The sequence below is a fragment of the Diceros bicornis genome, chromosome 39, assembly GCF_020826845.1.
Source record: "Diceros bicornis minor isolate mBicDic1 chromosome 39, mDicBic1.mat.cur, whole genome shotgun sequence".
Classification (NCBI taxonomy): domain Eukaryota; kingdom Metazoa; phylum Chordata; class Mammalia; order Perissodactyla; family Rhinocerotidae; genus Diceros; species Diceros bicornis.
Window position 1 is genome coordinate 18,171,326 of NC_080778.1, and position 20,799 is coordinate 18,192,124.

At 43.3% G+C, this 20,799-nt stretch overlaps 1 protein-coding gene across 2 annotated transcripts; it reads right to left on the reverse strand.

Moving 5' to 3' along the window:
* Positions 1 to 841: 841 nt before the first annotated feature.
* IYD (iodotyrosine deiodinase) lies at positions 842 to 20,518 on the reverse strand. Of its 2 annotated transcripts, XM_058534309.1 has the most exons (5): positions 20,341 to 20,518; positions 9,623 to 9,820; positions 7,346 to 7,505; positions 3,767 to 3,923; positions 842 to 1,933 (listed from the first exon to the last, which is right to left on the reverse strand). In XM_058534309.1, exons 1-5 carry the CDS (start codon positions 20,516 to 20,518, stop codon positions 1,751 to 1,753), a joined length of 876 nt encoding a protein of 291 aa, XP_058390292.1. In that variant the 3' UTR covers positions 842 to 1,750. The 2 variants fall into 2 exon arrangements, with proteins under 2 accessions (XP_058390292.1, XP_058390294.1); XM_058534311.1 differs by lacking the exon at positions 20,341 to 20,518 and having other exon boundaries at positions 9,691 to 9,814.
* Positions 20,519 to 20,799: the final 281 nt, after the last annotated feature.

Here is a 20,799-nt window from a genome sequence, read left to right on the forward strand (position 1 = left end):
ATGAAGATATAGATGGAAGATTTTGGAGATTCTAAAAGAGATTTCTGGCTACTTCAAAGGACTTCGGAGGTTGAGGGCATGGGTTCTTGTAAGCTCTAATTATATTTTAAAGGAAAAAAAGTCTCCTTTTTCTCTAATACAGATTTACCACTAGCTCTGACTTCCTTTTTTTTTTTTTGTGAGGAGATTAGCCCTGGGCTAACATCTGACGCCAATCCTCCTCTTTTAGCTGAGGGAGACTGGCCCTGGGCTAACATCTGTGCCCATCTTCCTCTACTTTATATGGGACGCCACCACAGCACGGCTTGACAAGCAGTGCGTCGGTGTATGCCTGGGATCCGAACCTGAGAACCCCGGGCTGCCGATGCGGAGCCTGCAAACATAACCACTGCGCCACCCGGCAGGCACCCCCCAGTTCTGACTCTTAACAATGATGCTAAGGGGTTTCTTGCACCGTGTGACTCACAAATGGAATGGAAAGAAGCAAGAAACTTTTCTGGAGAGAACTAAGTAAAAAAAAATAGAGAAAATGGACAGTGGAAGGGCTAAAGAGGTGAGTAGAGTTGCTTTCCCAACCTGGCACCTTGTGAAGCCATCAGTTCCAAACAACTTGACTGCCACCTGGAGAAAAAGGATAAGTGTCGGTGCAGTGGAAAAGAAAGGAGACACAGGGCTGTGTATGGAAAATAGTTCTCTTTAAGAAAAAGAAAACAAGCCCTGATTTGTAGTGTCTGCCGAAAGGGGGGGTATAAATACTCCCACCACGGGCAATTTCAAGCTACAAGTGGCTTAATAACTGGCTCGCAAAATTCCTGAATATTTGACAATCAGCTTCTGTGAGCCACCTCCAAGACACCACTGCATGGTGCAACTAACCATTTACGTGTTCAGATGGTTGCCTGTCAGACTCACCTACGAGCATGTGCTGTTCTGTTCTGCTCTGTGATGTTTTAGTTATTTTGATGGTTACTTATTTGAAACTGGCAGAATACCCATGGAGTTCTGTAAAAGAGTGTATCTCAAAAGTACATCCTTTGCCTAAAAGCCATGAGAAATCAGAGGGCAGAAGGCCATTTGAGTAGTCTAAATTGAAATTCAAGAATCATCACATCACTGAATTCTTGGGACGACATTAAATTTTCTGATGACTCTTTCCTCTATGTGAGTTTTTAAAAAGTAAAATAGGGCCGGCCCCGTGGCTTAGTGGTTGAGTGCGCACGCTCCGCTACTGGCGGCCCGGGTTCAGATCCCGGGCGCGCACCGACACACCGCTTCTCCGACCATGCTGAGGCCGTGTCCCACATACGGCAACTAGAAAGATGTGCAGCTATGACATACAACTATCTACTGGTGCTTTGGGGGAAAAATAAATAAATAAAAATAAAAATTAAAAAGTAAAATAAAAAATCACCAGTGATTTTTCTGGAACAATTAAAAAAACTTAAAACCAGGGCATGTTCTTGGTGAAATTTTAATGCATTTCCAAAGCGGATGAGAAATTGAAGAGAATGTCTCTGTTGACCTATTAGTCTATGTGTTCACCTGGTTACACTGTCTATCAGAGGCAGGGCTTCTCAGACTCAAAGTGCTGGAGAACGTGGAAAAGCGTCTTGACACACAGAGTGGCCACCGTTGTGAAGTGGATGTTGGGGAGACCTAACGCCCAGAGAAAGAGCAGCCCACAGACCCAAGAGGGACAGGAGAGGGAGCAGGGGCATCGCCTTCCAGCCTCTCCCTGCTGGTCTCCTGCCTACACAGTCACCATGATCTGATCCAGACGTTTCCGTTTCAGGTCGAGCACCGTGGCCTCTTTGCTGGGGTACCCCACGGGGAGCAGCATCAGCAACTTTTCATTTGCAGGGCGGCCCAGGAGCAGCCGCAGACGGGGGCCACAGTTGAGAGGAGTGGTAGTGACAGTCACCAGTCCTGCATTCTAGAACAGGAGAGGAACAGAAACCTTTTAAAGTCAGTGGCAAAGTCACGGCTCTGCTTCTAGCCTGGGGACATTCTAGTCCCTATTAGACCTGCTTGTCCCATCATTTTCCTGAAGCTGGGCAGCAAAGAGGCTGCCAGCTTGGGCAATGGGTGTCTTGAATCTTACTGCTCTCCTCGACCTCCCCTGCCTCCATTATCTTTTAACCCAACTGTGAGAAGCTTCTCGAAGAAGAAAAATACTAGTCTTATTTTTCATTGATGCTTAAGAAATAGGAATGGTTATTTCATGGAAAGGAATTTGGGGAATCCAACTACACCAAAGGGAAGGCCCATACAAGAGCAAGTTCCTGTGATTAGATGACCAACAATGGAGGCAGAGCATCATCCTCAGCTGAAAATACCTATGTCCAGTGATAGAGGACCCAGTGGCCAAGGGATACGTTGGAGGTAGAGGAAACACTCCATCAGACTCTCCCCAAGACCCCCAGATAATAAGCATCTAATAAAAATCACGTGTAGCTTCAAGACACTTCCCGAGCTGACCCTCTCCATCCCCGCTGCTTTTCCAGTCAGACGGCCACGGCTAAGCCTGAGCCGGAAGTAAGTTCTGGAACTGCCTTTGAGAGCCCTGCAGTCACCACACAACCTGTCCAGATGGAGGCTTCAGGAAGACTTCTCTTTCCTCCCTCACAAATCATGACCTATGCTCAGAAGTATGCCTTATGGAAAGCTAGAGGGCGGCAAACTCAACGCTAAGGTGAAAAAGGCTGCTGATGTGAAGGCGCAGGAGCCACTTTGTGAATTGTGAATTGAGCTTGCTCCAGGCCTAACCGACTTCTTCAGGGACCCTAAGATGGATGGCGGCGCCCTGCGGTCTGACTTCGCACAGTGCTTCCTTTATTTATCTGCTTACAGAATCAGGAAGGAAATAAGATGCCAGTTCCTTTAGGACAATTTTTCAAGCAATCTAAAAACACATTCCTCTTTCGTGTAACCATGACTATATTTCGTAAGATGTTTTTGGCACACGAATTTTTCACTGAGATAGTGAAGAAGCACATGGTGTTTTGGAATCGACTGTCCCTTGAAAGCATGATCATTCACTCTTATAATCTTGTTTGCTTTGTTTGTTTTATGTGTTTACTGTCACTCTCCACCCCAGAACCCCAATACCCACTAGTTGGTGAAGCCCCCATTCCTGGTGCCTCCCAGGATCCATCACGTAGAAGGAGCTCAGAAAATACTTGTTGAGTGAATGAATGGAATTACGTGAAAGGTGTACCTCAATCCTGCTCTATTTCATGCTTAGCATTGGTCTAGCTACTATGTAGATGGAAATTTTTAAGCACATGGACATCTTTCTAATGCAATACAGTGTAAACTCAACTTCTCAGGGAAGGAACTCTGTGACAGAGTCCTCCTTATAGCTTTGTAATCATTCCATTGGCTCAGACAACAACAGGAAACACAGCTAGGAAACCAGTGCCTGGAACCTCAGGCTGTAAAGCTCTTCATGAGTGTCTGCCAAAACTTTTGAAGCTTCGTGTTGTTACAGATGAAGGAGAGCACAACGAGCATTTCTCTGACCCTGAAATGATGTTATAAGTGAATTTTCAGGAAGAACGCCAGCGTGTTGAACCATCACACTCACCAGTCCAGGTTTCCAGAGTCAGTTTTCGCAATCGAATTACCTTACTTAGGAATTCAACTTTAGATAAACAGTTTCCAAAGGTCCCTGAACTAGAAACTCAGCGGACGTTTGTGAATAAGGCCACCGTTTGGCCCCCAAGTATGACTTCTCTCTCTTGGGCTGGGTGGGAGGGTGACATACCTGCAGGGCAGCCAGGAGGATGCCGCAAGCGATGGAAACACTGATCTCGTTGTAGTGGTGGACCTTTCTTTTGCCATTTGCAGCAAAACCATATACTTGTTTGAAAATGAGAATTAAAACAGGAGCTGTGTCCAGGTACTCTTTAATCCAATTGGTTCTGAAGGGAAAAAAAGATATTCCAGAGAAGATTTGCTTTTAATGATTTCTGTTCTCTTTTTAACTTACCTTAGCTTATTTACGTTGAAAATAAAAATGTTTACTTGTTTTTCATGTGTATACTGAAAAGGAGCAGGATTTTTGTTTGTGTCTTGTTCATCTTTTTCTATCCAAGGTCATTCAATTCAATTAACATGTATTCCTAAGGGCCTAGTACGGCAAGACACGTGAAATGCTGAAAGATACGAAGGTGGATCCTATAACCAAAAGGACAATAAGCCAAATTTAGCAAAATAAAGCCTGGAAAGTGCTATTAAAGAAATACAAACCAAGTGCATTAGGAGCCCGCATTACTCACCGCATATGGTTATTGTGAGGGTTAGATCAGCTAAAACAGAAAAAGTGCTTAGAATAGTACCCAGTTCATAGTGCCATGTATGTGTTAGCCAGTGTTATTACTAGTATTAGTAATATTACTAATTACTAGTGTTATTACTAGCAATATTACTAACTACCACTGTTGTTACTAGCAATATTACTAACTACCACTGCTATTACTAGCAATATTACTAACTACTACTGTTATTACTAATATTACTAATATTATTTTACAGTGAATAACTCAAAAGAAGTTTTAAAAATATGAGATGAAGAATAAGCAATTTACCTAGGTTCCAAGGCAGGTTAGTAATTTTTACTGATATTTGTACTTATTTATTTTGCCTACGCATACATTGGTATCTGATATTTTGAGTATGTTCAATTTTACGAGAATTTATTACGACATTATAGTAGAGCTAGTAAAAAGATAGCAACGTACAAGGCCTGTTAAACGAAGGACCAGTAGCACCTTCTGCTTGGGGTGGCGGGCTTACGCAGCAAGCAGGAAAAGATAAGCTTTGGCAGATAGGTTGGGCCCAGATTGTATATCGAGCCTTTAATGTCACTTAGGGTTTCAGTTCCTGATATAAGGCCTAGTATACACTAGATATTCAGTGAATTGTGGCTATTTTTATTTCTAAACCCCAACTCAGCCAAGTTTAGCCAAAACTACTTCCCTTCCTCTTAAAAAAAAGTAATAAAAATTAAATGTCACATGGGTTTCGGAGTTGACTCAAACAGGATGTCAGGACATATACTCACTTGCAACTCAATTTAACAAACATTTATTCAGTTACCTACTATGCATCAGCACTCTGCTAGATGGTACAGTAGAAGACTTTTTTAAGCCGGAGCTCCCTGGACCCCTAGAGTTTTTATGTATATGTGTGTGTACATATTGTCTGCAGAGAAAGTCTATAACTTGAATTGGATTCTTAAGAGTATTTCGGTGTACAACAAAGGTTTCTAAAATATGCCTATAACATGAGAAGAAAAGTAGACTAATTATTAAAATACTATGTGGTCATGGCTATTTTCGAAGCATGGAAAGTGTGTATTAGGTGCTTTGAGTACAGAGATGAGAAAGGAGCTAATTCTGCCTTCCTAGGGGAAAATGATGAGGCTGGCAGCGTTTTGTGCGTACTGCCTGCTCCCAGAGCACAGCATCTCTCTAAGAGTAGAAACTCAACTGGAATTTTACTCATCCTATTTTTTCCCCCAAGAATATGCAATAAGATCTATATATTCATTATTAATGTCCTACACTTGTTCCAGAGCACGGTAATAAATGATAACTCCATAAGATATCAATTTGGATAGAGTTGAAATATCTTAGGAAAAAATTGTTCTCTGGGGCCAAATAAATGAAATAGGAGCAGGGCCAAGAGGCCCATCACCCCAGTCCTATTTGATGAGAAGTCCCGCCGTACCCCCCAAGACTGTGATGCGATCGCCCTTTCTTAGGCTGTATCGCAGTGGGGAGTAGGATGGCCGGTGCCAGAATGGGCCACTCAAGTCCCACCGCTGACAGCCAGACACATGAGCACCTCTACATTCTAAGTGTCAAGGACTTGAGTTAGCCTCCCTTCTGAGAGGTCGGGACCAATATCTCTGGGCCGACCCTCCTCACGTTCAGCCTGAGGAAAGATCGGAGGAAAGGAAATCGAGTTACACAGAATTGCACTCCACTTCTTTCCTGGAGACAAGGAAGCCCACAAAGCTACCAATGCCTAATGGATGTTATACTTGTACTAAATTTCTACTTTTACTAAACAAGTACTAAAACTAAAGTCTATTTAGTAAGATCACTCGGAAGACGTGACCGCTTTAGCAAACTGTAACCTACTTCACTCAAGATCCTGAAAAATATTTCCATCTTACATTGCAGATGGGAGAAAAGTGAAATAAGTCCGCAAAGTTTTGTTTGCTAATAATTATTTGGGTCAGAGCCTATTTATTTACCAAAGCCCCATATGGCTCATTATTTGCCGTCACCATTCTACATGCTTACAAACTCATTTAATTTTCATAATGAAGTAAATACTAGATTTATTTCCATCTTACAGATGAGGAAACTGAGGCATAGGGAGGTTGATAAGTGGGAGACCGCGTATTTGAACCCAAGCAGTCTAGTTTTGGAGGCCCTAATCTTAGCCTCTATCTTATTTAATCCTGACACCAAGTTTTTAACAATATCACTTTGGGTGAAAAAACAGGAGCTTAGTGTGATGGTTAATTTTATGTGTCAATGTGACTGGGCCATGGAGGGCTCAGATGGTTGGTTAAACTATATTCTGGGCAAGTCTGTGAGGGTGCTTCTGGGTGAGATTGACATATGAATGGGTAGACCCAGTAAAGCAGATTGCCCTCTGCAATGTGGGTGGGCCTCATATAATCTGTTGAAGCCCTGAATAGAATAAAGAAGTGGAGTAAAGGAGAATTCTCTCTCTCTGCCTGACTATCTTCAAGCTGGGTCATCTGCCTTCTCCTGCCTTTGGACCTGGCCTAGGATTGGACTTACGTCATTGGCTCTCCTGTTTCTCAGGCCTTTGGAATCAGACTGTAACTAGACCATTGGCTCTCCTGGGTCTCCAGCTTGCTGACTGCAGATCCTGGGACTTCTCAGCCTCCATAATCATCTGGGCCAATTTCTTATAATAAATATCTCTTTCTCTGTTTCTCCCTCTTTATGTCTCTCTCTTTCTCTCCATTAATTCTGTTTCTCTGGAGAATCTAGACTAATATGGTTAGAGAGAGTAAATAAATGCCCAAGGTCTTACAATTGAAAAACCAAAACCAAGATCTGAAACCAGGTCTGATTCCGTCTAGCATTCCCAACCACTCCACGATCTATGAGCTAAAGGCAACGCAGTGGCAAAGCCTGTCTTAACTTCCACAATTCCTCCCAGAGGCAGCAGCGAACCTTTTAATACCTAAAACAAAACCAGGAAACTGAAGTCATAGTTATTTCATTTCTTAAAATGAAGTGAAACAAACATCCCTAACCAAACCAAACATCCCTAATTCCACCAACTTCTGTACCTCAGTTTCTTCAGGTCTGTAACCCATCGGTGTCCCATTCTTTTCAAGTAGTTTATTTCCTCTTCCTCCTCAATGATCCCTCGAATCTTATGTTTCATGTCCGGATCCTTCACAACCACAAAGGTCCAGGGCTCCGTGTGGGCCCCACTTGGGGCTGTTCCTACAACCCATTAAATTAAAATCAGAAATTAAAAATCACAGGGAATTGTGAGAATGTTAATTAAGAATAAACATGATAACTCATGCTTGCTCAAAATGAAGTTAGATCATCTGGCGAACCAAGCACTTGGCAGGAGACTCTGGTATGTTGCTGCCGACTCCATTTCATTCAGCATCAGTTTAGGGGTCTCCAAACCAACTGACTGAACTCAAGGCCACTAGTTCTAGGGCTGTGGGAATTTATCACTGGTTCTCTAATTATGTGGGAGAAAACATCCCTGAGTAACTACCACGGCCACTAAGGGAAATCAGAGGGGAAATTCTGGCAGCCAAAATTCTCTAAAAAGTCATCTGCTTTGATATTCTTGAAAAAGGATCAAATCATGACGCTTATTGAAAATTGTAAAATTTAGATGGTAAAATGGTTTTTAAAACACTCCTCAAAATGCAGCTAAACTATAAAAGGTTTAGTATTTCTATCAAAGCTCTGAGTGTGGCACTGTGCGGATTGTGATCTTGTTGGGGACACACGAGATCTTTTGGCCCTGGGCGCTCAGTACACACAACAGCGTGTTTTCCAGCTCTCACGGGCGTCAGAAAGCCTCAGCCCACACGTGGATCAGTCCCAGTGTCGCGGGACAAAGCTTCATAGTGTATCACGGTGCCCAAATGACTTGAATTCCCTCTAAGATTCCATCTAGGGCCTGCGCCAGCTTCTGATCTAGTTGTCATTCCTCTGTCCCGGAGATGGCCCACTGTTCCTAGTGGTAGGCCACAGTGACCCACTGGTGGGATATATCAGAAGCAACCATTCCTTTCTTCCTAGTAATTTAATGGCCCAAATTCTACATGAGGGGGCGTCAGGCCTGCCAGCCTTGATGGGGTTCTTGTTTGCCCCTCCACACTCCCCACGGTGGAGAGGGCATGATTGGATTGTGAAATGCAAGTCAAAAGCTAAACGTACAGCCCAAATTTCTGAACAGAGTGATTCCAATTCACTTAGGACCCATGTTGTTTGTTCACTGAATATCTGTGTCACTGAACATGAGAAATAAATTGTTCACTAATGTTTTCAATTATGACAAATTTATCTGAACATCATATGTACACACACACATATATAGATACAGATACCCTCACGTGTCGCTTAACACCGGGATACATTCTGAGAGCGTCGTTAGGTGATTCTGTTGTTGTGCGAACATCATAGAGTATACTTACACAAACCTAGGTGGTATAGCCTACTACACCCCTAGGCTATACGGCACTAATCTTATGGGACTACTGTTGTATATGTAGTCTATTTTTGACCAGAATGTCATTATGTGGTGTATGACTGTATATACACAGAAGTAACTGCTATTAGCTAGATAAAAGACTCAACAATCTAGCACAATTGTATTCTTAACTGAAATGAAATATTTTATTCTTGCTTCCTTTTGGTTTGGGCAATGGAATCACTATGGTCATGCAATAACTTCTGCAAATGAACTTAAATATGATTTATATAGGAATAAGACTCCAATCAGAGGAGACTCTCAGGTAGACTCTCCTATATCTCCTCCCTCTTTTTCTGTAATTCTCATTTTTTCCCTCTGTGGAGATATTAATTTACATTGAATATGGATTTCCCTTGCTTTGGTTTACTTTGCAAATTCACATGAGTAAATTTTGCTCGTTCAACAGAATACAGCACTAGAGCATCATGGTGTGTAATATAAGAAATTTGGTTCCAAAAGGAGAAATGTGTAAATGTGAGTAAGTGAACGTGTGTGTGTGTGTGCGCGTGTGTTTTAAGGGGAGAGGGAAGTAAGAGGATGTTTCTTTTCAAATGTATAACAGTGTGTTCAGATTTTTTTATCTTTAATAAAAGTTACAATAATAAATAATTTCAGAAATTGGAATTGTTGTTACATCTGCTCCCAAGAAGTTTGTAACAGTCAAAAGTTTGTAGAAAGTGGAAATCCTTATGTTTCTGGCAGTCAGTCAACACCTGGGTAAGACCTTATAGATAAATGTGTCACTCTAGGCTTCATTCACTGTGTGTGAACTTCAACATTGCTCCAGTATTGTCACTTGCAAGTGGCATTCTCCAAGACCCCATGTGCAATTACAGACCTGCTGTTTTGATGACATTATCAATGACTTCCATTGGGACTTGCTCATTACTTATGAATCTGAGAGACCGTCTCTTGTTGAGAAGTTCATAAAATTCCTGGGATCTCTTAACCATTTCCTTCTCAGGGTACCGGATGTGGGAGAATGCAATGTGTTCAACATTTTCCTCTGACTCTTGCGATTCATCAGCATCTCCAGCTAAGAACAAGAAAGACAGCAAATTAAATGATCCCTTGGTCATGAAGGGGAGCAGAATACGCGATCCCAAAATATGCCTCTTTGGTATAAGGATTACTTTGAGCTGATTATTTTTAAGAAACAGCAGACGCAGGAGAGGCTCTGAAAACCCAGGTAGAAGTTAGTCTTTTGTAAGAGACATTTACTTTTATAAAGGAAATCTCTGTGTGTGTCTCCCTCTCTGCACCAAGAAGAGAAGAATGATTCTAAATCACAAGAAACTCTTGTCACTGGAGAAGGAGTGTTTTATACACTTTTCCAGTAAATATATTACATTTCCCAATTTTTTTTTTAAATGAAAGACCATAGAAATTAATTACCAAAGAAATCAAAAGTAGATCAACTGACCAGAACTGTTAGGTAAGAACATCTGAAAAAGAGAGAATGTAATGGCGGGCCCTCCAGGACCAGTTCATCTGACCCCATCTCTTATCAACAGGGTGATTAAGAAATTGTCTTTCAGAAAACGTGCAAAGTCATGCAGTCAGAGCATGCACAGAAGAAGAAATCTTGACCTGAAATGACCAAAGAACCAAAGATCCGGAACCAAAGTACTGGTACACGACTGGAACTTGAAAGTCGGATTTTTATCAGAAGTGAGGGGGCCCTCATTCAGGAAGATCTGGTGTTAAAATTCCTTCCCCACCTCATCAAAAATGTTTAGAATCTCGTCATAAAAGTTTAGAACCTCATTATAAATGTTTAGAACTTTACTATAAATGCGTGAATCCCACCAATCAAAACCTGTTCCACCAGCGTTTCTGCATGCCAGCTTGTTCTCCCTAACCTCTTATATTTTGCCCCAAATCCTGTACTGGGGAGACAGACCTGAGGGCACATGCCCTCTGCCTCCCTGCAAATCGATCTTGCAGAATAAAGCTGATTTCTTTTCCCAAAGGCTGATACTGTAATTAATTGGCTGTAATTAATTGGCTTTTTATGCACATTGTGCAAGAGAACCCCAATTTTGTGCTGTAACAAGAAGACACTTGAACTTTCTCAATGCAGTGAAAGTTCAGGTAGGTGAGGTGTAGATCCTTATCATGACTTTCTTACCATATCATTTTTTAAAGTACAACAGCAAAACCAATTTTTAAAATATTCTTGTTTCATATTTAAAATATCAATGCTATGGAACAACAAAAGACCCCGAATAGCTAAAGGAATCCTGAGAAAAAAGAACAAAGCTGGAGGTATCACACTCCCTGATTTCAAAATATACTACAAAGCTATAGTAACCAAAACAGCATGGTACTAGCACAAAAACAGACACACAGATCAATGGAATAGAATCGAAAGCCCAGAAATAAACCCACACATCTATGGACAGCTAATCTTTGACAAAGGAGCCAAGAACATACAATGGGGAAAAGAAAGTCTCTTCAACAAATGGTGTTGGGAAAACTGGATAGCCACATGCAAAAAAATGAAAGTAGACCCTTACCTTGCACCATACACAAAAATTAACTCCAAATGGATTAAAGACTTGAATGTAAGACCTGAAACTGTGAAACTTCTGGAAGAAAACATAGGCAGTACGCTCTTCGACATCAGTCTTAGCAACATCTTTTCAAACACCATGTCTGACTGGGCAAGAGAAACAATAGAAAAAATAAACAAATGGGACTACATCAAACTAAAAAGCTTCTGCACAGCAAAGGAAACCATCAACAAAACGAAAAGACAACCTAACAATTGGGAGAAGATATTTGCAAACCATACATCTGATAAGGGCTTAATCTCCAAAATATATAAAGAACTCATGCATCTCAACAACAAAAAAACTACCAACCCAATTAAAAAATGGGCAAAAGACCTGAACAGACATTTCTCCAAAGAAGATATACAGATGGCCAACAGACACATGAAAAGATGTTCAAAATCACTAACTATCAGGGAAATGCAAATCAAAACTACAATGAGATATCACCTCACGCCCATCAGAATGGCTATAATTAACAAGACAGGAAACAACATGTGTTGGAGAGGATGTGGAGAGAAGGGAACTCTCATACACTGCTGGTGGGAGTGCAAACTGGTGCACCCACTATGGAAAACAGTATGGAGATCCACATCCAGCTATTCCACTGCTGGGTATTTATCCAAAGAACTTGAAAACACCAATTTGTAAAGGTACATGCACCCCTGTGTTCATTGCAGCGTTATTCACGATAGCCAAGACTTGGAAGCAACCTAAGTGCCCATCAAGGGACGAATGGATAAAGAAGCTGTGGTATATATACACAATGGAATACTACTCAGCCATAAGAAACGATGAAATCCAGCCATTTGTGACAACATGGATGGACATTGAGGGTATAATGCAAAGTGAAATAAGTCAGAGGGAGAAGGTCAAATACCGTATGATTTCCTTCATTAAGTAGTAGATTATAACAATGATAAACAAACACATAGGGACAGAGATTGGATTGGTGGTTACCAGAGGGGAAGGGGGGAGGGAGGAGGGTGAAAGGGATAATTCGGTACATGTGTGTGGAGATGGGTTGTAATTAGTATTTTGGTGGTGAACGTGATGTAATCTATGCAGAAATAGAAGTATAATGATGTACACCTGAAATTTTTACAATGTTATAAACCAATGTTACTGCAATAAACAAAAAATTAAAAAAACAAAACAAAACAAAGAAATAAAATAAAATATCAGTGCTTTCAAGAAAGATTTCGAGTTTGAAACAATGAATGAGAACTTGAAAGTGTAAAGAAAACGGTCTACAGATACTTTTGTCTTCTGAGCAAAGTAGCGTAATTCAAATCAGTGGAAAATAAATCTCCATATTGCTCACTTTCCTTCACAAGACTGATGAGGGAAGAAGAGAGGACGCACAATTTTAAACCTCTACTGGTTTTTCTATGTCCCTGGAGTAGATGGCCCCTAATTTTTTCTGAGCATAGGAGCGAGTCTTTGGAAGAGGAGCTAAGCCACCCTGCATGATGAAGTGAGGGGAATAGAATCTGAGGAGAAAAGCGTAAAGCCAGGCCTACAACACAGAGACTCAAAGCACCTTTAGAAAGAAGAATGGGCCGCCCCAAATGTTAATACAATGAGTGAGTAGTTGGGAACTTGGGAAATTACTGAAAGAAGAAACAGGGGTGATTTCCACAGGCAAATTGTGTGAAGTGGAAGAAGAAAACACGAGAAATCAGGAGTCCATGGTCCTGAAGCTCAGAGCCAGAGCTGGCCCCAAGAGCGCAAGTCCCCTGGAAATTCTTGGAAATCCCTGAGAGGGCATCAGCCTTCCCAAAGCATGTGGAATTGAGGATTCAGCCTTCCTTTCCTTTTTTTTTTTTTTTTGTGTGTGTGTGGTGAGTAGGGTGAACTCATCAGACGTTTGGATTACATAAGTTTTACAACATTTGCTACAAGAAACACAGCATGAAAAAGTGAGGCAGGACCTGAAGCTGATCTCCGTATTAGGGGGACTGAGCAACTTTCTCCTGTTATGTCTCTGTTCAGGAGATGCCGATAGCAATGATTTTGCAGCGTTTTGTTGTTATTTTTGTTGTTGGTGGTGTTTTTTGGGGGAAGGGTGACCCGATGGAATAAAATTCTCTGGTGAGTATGATTAGTTTGGGGGGAAAAACCAGTTTTAATGATAAAATTACATGTTTGCAAAACACAATATACTATGTATAACATTTAGCAAAAGGTTATGTACATTGTAATGTACATACTACATTTAGTAAAATGTTATTTACAGTTTACATTTAGTAAAGCTCCCACAGAAGGCCGAAATATACAATTCATTCAACAAGGTTTTTATTGTGCATTTACTGGATATATGTTGAACAAAATAGATACGGTTTTTATACTTGGCACTTAAACATTTAAACGAATCAACAAATGAATATGTGTATGGAAGTACAAACTGTGACCACTCCTATGAAAATGATTAATTCTCTATGAAGAGACAAAGGAGGGGTGGTCCAGAAAGGGAGACAAAACGGGGCTCTCTGAAAGGATGGCAGGTCAGGTGACACTTGTGGATAAAAGAGAGTCAGTATTTGGGGATGGGGATGGGGAATGGTGTGCTTCAGGCGTGTCTGAGCAGCCAAAAGTGCTGGATCTTACTGAGCAAAGGAGAGAATTGCTTAGATAAGGATGGGGAAGTAGGCAAGAGCCTACTTGTGTGGGTGCATAGAATGTACTCCTAATGACTGTAGATTAAGCCGAGGTATTGTAAGAAAGCACAGAAAGCTATTGAGCAGAAGTATAACATAATCTAAATTACACTTTTAAAGGTATATATTGGAGGGAGACAAAAGTGAAATGGAATAACCATAAAGAGGCTATTCAATAGCCTGGGTGAGAGATGATGTTGGCTTGGACCAGCAGGGTGGCAGAAAGACAGAAGTGGACCAATTCTTGAAGCATCCTGGAGATAAAAATGATAAGACTTGCTAAGGTGTGTGGTGGGAGGTGGTGGGGAGGGAGAGGGAGGAACTGAGGGTCACTCTCGGGTTGCTGGCTTCAGCGCCTGGGTAGAGGGTGGAACCATCCACTGAGATAAGAGGATGAGAAGTGAACCATTTGGGGGCAGTGGGGCAGAAGTAGGAAGAGGAATCAACACTGTCACATTCAAAAGGCTGTGAGTCACTCAAGTGGAGATGTCCAGTATGAGAGTAAATGTCCAGAAGGCGAGATGTCACTTTGGAAGCCATCATGTGAAGATGAGAATGACAATGGGAACAGAGGGAAGAGAGCAAGATGATCCAGGGGCTGCTCCTGAGGGTCTGGGACAGCTAGGTGGGATTCAGGCAGAGAACTAAGCCCCTCCCACACTCACACCCACAGGCTTCCCTGCTAGGCATCTGAGGACCTGGGAGAGGCAAGGCCAGAGGGACTGACGTCGAAGAGACTGAGAATCTGACCACAATACTAGCAGGTATCACGGTTTGCTGATAGCTAGTAGTGAGAAACTTCTTTTTGCATCTTACTAGCCGGGGCAGTTGGGGCCTACACTGTACACATTTAATGAGAAGGCCCAGTCACTAAGTTAAAAGGAAGAAGGTATAATGGAGTGGCAACACCTACCAGCTTTCTAGAAATCAATTCTGAACCCACCCCAGATGTCATCAATATCAACCCTGAACATTATCAGAGGTGTCAATAAAGACTTTCAACACCAGTGACAGTCTCTACACCATTTGTTATGAAGTCTGGCAACCTCTGTAGTCAGTCAGTGGTAAATGAGCAAATGCATGAAACGCCTCCTTAACTTTTTAAAAAGGAAGTTACCTACTCTTCAGATCCATTCAGAATTTGTATAAACGAAAGGCAGCCTAGGTGCGTGACGTGGCAGTTTCTGAAGCTTCTCAAGTCCAGGGTCTGCACTCTGACTCTGGCAGAATGAAGGGTGTGAGCCTTCTCGGTGCAGCCAGGCCATTATCTCTGAGCAGGGCAGACAAATGGTCTGAATCACTGCTGGGAGGGATGGTCCTGAGGGCTCTCCGAGCACTGCACATTGGGGAGCTGCTGATCCTGGAGTCCTCCCCCCGGGGCAGAAAGTCTACGTCCTGCCTGGAGAAAGAGGCAGGCAGAGCCAGGCTTGGAGAGAAAGCATGGAGGGAACCACAGGGCAGTGAACCAATTCAAAAGGTACCACTTCTCTCCTTCCCCTTGACCTCCTGACTGCCCCCGAGGAATGTGGCCCTCACCAAGAAGAAAGAGAACAACCTCTGAAAACTCCATAGCTGTTCTGCCTCCACCCGAGACCAGCCAAGCCATTCCGAGGGATTCATTCAAGGTCTAAAGCCTACATATTCCAAAACAAATGCATGCTATTATGGTCTGCTTTTTAATATAAGTCTTGTGCTGCCACACTTGGGGGTTGCTATTAACACCAAGAACAACTCACCCTTTATCATTGCTTTAATGCCAAGGAACCCTAAAAGGCACCATAATTAGGTTTAATAGTCAAGTCATTCTAGGCCATGTCTATCCCGTAATGTTTAACACTAAGGTATTTTTCTGGCTGTATCTCTCCAGAAATTGCTTTTGTGTTTTGCACCTCTACGTCAAAATCTTTGCAAATGAGCTAGATATTTTCTAGCTATGAAACTAAAAGGCCATTTGTGTCGTGTCATCCTTGTTCCCTCCCTGCAACTCTGGGGGGGGACTTGAGGAGCAATATTAATAAGACTGAGGGCGATGCAGCTCTCACAGTAGACAGATTCTGAAGGTGGGGATGGGAGCAATTTCAGGGCTTGACATCTGCTCCAAGAATGCCTCCTTCCCAACTACCTCGGCCATCGCTCTGCATCTCCATGGGCCTCTCAGTCATTCGGCTCCCTAGCTGTCGTATAGATTGACTATTTCACTAGCAGCTCCCGAGGTGGGTGCGGGCTGGAGAGTCTGAGGGTGCCCAGATGGAAAGACCTTAAATAGAGTAATGCTATCCTGAGTGAAGTTGATAGACTTGTTTCTGAACCCCTTCACCTCTTGTGACATCCCCAGTGTCCCCACGCTGACCTTCACTCTCCCCTACTAGGACCCACCCAGACTTGATCTCAAGGATAATGCCTCCATCCAAGTCCTTTCTCTTTCCTAATCTTCTCTCATCTGAACTTACCTGTCCTTTGTCCTAAAACCTTAAGGTCTTACAGGAGTCTTAGTAAACCAATCTTTCAAAATTAGCCATGCAAAAGTATTCGTGGATGGGTGTGTCAAAGGATGATGAAATGAAAAGACAGATCAGAATTTATTGCTTCCTATAGCAAAGGAGAGCTATATGTTGGTGGAGCTCAGTCTCTGTGGACACAACAGAATGCTGACCTTATGTAGTATTTTTGGCAGTGATGTGCTGGTAAACTAGCTCTCTGAGGAGAAAAAAAGAGCCCCGGTTTATAGCAGTTGCCAGTTTCCATGGTATAAATCCTCCCATCATGGCCTGACTTCAAGCTACTGATGTTTGAACAAATGGCCCACAAACTTCTTGAATATTTAACAGTTAGCTCTTGCTGGGCCTAGTGCCCAGCTCTAGTGCACCACTTGGTTGGGAAGGATGGCGTTCAGGGCCTGGTGGACTTCCAGGGGTTTGAGGGAATTGACATCTTCTGTAGGAACAGCATTACTTCACTGAGACTGTTGTTGATTGGTTGGCACTCAGAAGGGCGGGGACTGGAGTGAGTCCATCCCTGATTGGCTGGCTTTCGGAAGCAAGAGGGTGCCACTCATTTGTTGGCTTGCCAAGCTTTTACTGAGGTGAGTTGTCGTTGATCCATTGAACAGGTTTGAAACCAGTTCTGACAGCTGCTTGTTACCATGGATGCATAAAAATCTGTCCTCTCCTGAGTTTGTGGGAACATTTTTATTCTCAGGTGTTACTCACACTAGATAACAATTTTAACACAGGCCTTTCTTAGCAGTGACCGGACAACCTGGGACAATCAAAATTTCAGTTAGAAAAACAGCTTTTGGATGCCCAGTGAAGCTAAGTGGAGAAAAATTTCTTCCATCATTAAAGCAGACACATCTCCGTGAGATGTGTTCCTTATATCTTTTTCTCCCATTTCCATGAGCTTGCATGAATCTGGACCTGACTAGGGAAAGTTTGTGCAGGACTTTTGGTCCATTTTAGGGGGGCAATATGAGGCTTTCACTTTGGGATAAACATCAGCAACTTCTTCTCTTTAGACCTCTGCTACAGATAAACAAGGAACTGAAGGTATTAACGGGACACCACGTTTGAGTGGTCCCTGAAGGAAGTCAGTGTCCGACATCTAATAAGCATGGCCTCTCTATGCTCCCACCATCCCCCTACCTGCCCACACACATGCTGATTCCCTGATCTATGATCGTGGAGTAGGAATTCTTTGTGAATCAGATCTGGATGAGGTTGGAATGGGAACCCATATTTTCCTTAACTCACACTACAATGGCGTACAATACTTATGTTACTGTTTTGTTTCTTACTGTTAATTTTCAAAATGGTTTGTATCTGGTATCTATTTGCCCTCATCAAAACCATCTCCATGTTTCTTCAGTAGTTGAATCCTTTCTCTTCTCCAATTATACGCCCTTTGGAACCTGCAGTACCAGCAGCAAATCCTCTCTTGGACCATGTCCACCCATCCAGTGGTTAGGAGCATGGAATCAGGTGGCAGAGGAGCCTGAGTTTAGAGATTGGTTCTCACCTACCACCTGTGGGACCTCAGCAGGTATCACTTATGTAGACAACAAAAATTCCAACAACAGACTGTGAACTCTGCATTCGAGGAAGATTTGCTCATGGCTGCTGAGGGGGCCACACATGTTCAATTCATTCCTCTGTGTGAGGAGCACACAGGATTTTGAAAAATGAATCATCAGGCAGAGCACAAGAATAGGGCCATATAGCTTTGCCCTGTGTTCCCAGCCTTCAGGCCCAGCCCCAGGTCTCTGACTCCCCACCGGCCTTATCAATCCCTCTCGTGTCCCCCAAACTCTTGGCTCTTCAAATCCAGTGACCTTTCCTCAATACACACTACCTCTGATCTCTCAGGGAATTTTTAACTCTGCTGGCTATCTCCTGCCGCCTCTGTTCTAGATCATTCTCCTATTGGAAAGGCAGCCTAGCAAACTGGCTATCTGCCTGGACTCTGGAGCCAGACTTCCTGGGTCCTGGCTCTACCACTACCTGCTGGGAGAGGTGACTTAGTTTATTGGATCCTCAGTCTCCTTATCTGTAATATGGGGATAATAATAGTGCCTACCTCACTGTACTGTTGTGAAGACTAAGTGACTTACTATATGTGAAACTCGACACTGCATACAGTGAGTGCTGTAGAAGGGCTTGTTATTGGGATGATCTTGGAGCTTCTTTTCCCATGTCTTCTTTTCTGTAGTCCATTTCTCCCCCTACGGTTCCTCTTATCTGCAAGTGCCCCCCGAGTTCTATCCTGAGCTTTCTCCACAGCAATACTCCCCTAGTGAATTCATTAGTTTTCTAAGTTCTAAGTGTCACCCCTATGCTGGTGACTCTCCACTCAGTCTCTGTGGCCTGGATCACTCACCTAGACTCTTCTCTCCCTTTCTGCTTAGATGTGTCACTCTCTTCTCGAATCTCACACGTCCTTGAGGACACTGAACATCTTCTCCTTTAAACTGGATCCTCTTCCCTCACCCGTTTGTGATAGTGTCATTCTGACTCTTCCAGCCTCCAAACCTTGCCCTCTCCTTCTTCTCCCAATATCCAATTTATTACCAAACTCTCCTGTTCTTCCTTTAACTTCACGCTGATTCACTCCTTCCTCTGCATTCCCACTGCCACCACCATCCAGGCCACCCTTACCAGATCAAATCATCACCCAGCTTCATAATGGATATCACTTTAAATAAGGGAAGTGCTTCTCAGCTGGGCTTAATGGGGGTTCAGGGGGGATATCCTTCAATGTATAAGAGTAAGAGGCAGCCCTTTTAGGAGGCTGCTTGGGCTTGACTCCTGTGCTGTACATTCAGCATTGCTGGCTCCCAGCACTGAATGTGGGCTGTATACCCCACCCCTGAAACCTGAGATTAGGGCAACTCAGAACACACACACACGCATACACACATACACACATGCACTCACGGATGCACACTTCCATGTGGCCTCTGTTGAAGGGTGAGGCCATCACTAGCCAGCAGCCATCACTGAGCCTCTTCCAAATCAAATCCATCCTCCCACACAGATTACTCAAGGCTCTTCAGGAATCTCCCCTTCCTGCCTGCCTCCGTTGTCGCCTCTGCTTTCTCGGACTACCACGGCCTGGCCTGCCCTCGATATCCCTTTCATTTCACCCCTTCCCTGGTCAGTGTGGTCCTCCCATCTTCTCAGCATCTTTTCAAGGTGTTCCGTCCCTGTACTTATGCTTTTCCAGCTCCTCTCACCAGAGATGCCTCCTATCCTTGCTCTTATATCCTATTAATCCAGCAGGCCTGGTCTGACCTTTTCCTAACTGCCCCACCGTGCCCCCAGGCCTTCTGGAAACTCCTTATAATCAATTCTACCCAGTACATCTCTTTGTTACTCTCTATTGGCTGCCTGTTTGTTGCCTTGTCTACTGAATTGGACACTCAGCTTCGAGGACAGCAGCCACTCTTGTCTCTAACCCGCAGGGCCTGGCACAGTGAAAGGCAGCCACTTTTTAATTTCAAAGTTCTTGATCAGAACCTGACCACTTACCCCACATCACCGCCAGCCTGTGCCCCTTCAGAAAGAGTTTACCAGCCAGAACAGGGTTGGAGCCAGGGAAAATGCCAGACCCTCAACAGCTTTTTACTGAGGATCCAGGAATAAAGGGGGGTTGGTGCCAGCAGGTGACAAGCTGAACACCCGAGAGAAACCATCTGCCTCTGTCACACACTAAATTGTTTGCCCAATAGAGGTTGGTGACGAAACTGACCTGTGTATGTTTCTTCCTCTCCATCAGCCCTGCCAATTACTTGCACTCATCATAAAAATGCAAAGGTGGAAGCTACGCAGCGTTGCCAGTGTCTTTACCTTCTTCCACTTGGTCGAGGTCAGTGCTGTGTTGTAAGTCTTCATCCACCCGGGGACGAGCCTCGGCCCTGGCTCTAGCCTCCTCCTCTCTTCTCTCCATGCTTCTATCAGCGTTTTTAAAGATCCACACAATCAAAATGCAGACAACTGCTGCCAAGACAGGAGTCAGGAAAAACATAGTCACGAGGCTGCTCCTGAACAGCACACACACTTCCCACACTTGTATTTAAACAAACGGAGACAGGATTGGGGAATGCCGGGAGATGGAAAGCAGGAAGAGAGAGGTGTGCGAGGGGGAGGGAACAAAGTGAGCTAACTCCATGAGGACTTTGCAAAGGAGCAAAGATCACAGCCTTGTTCATTCAGGGTGTATTGTGGGTCTGGTAATGCACGGGGGCATTCACTTTTTTAAATTATGTACTCAATCAATATATTCTCACACAATAATTGTTTTTAAAA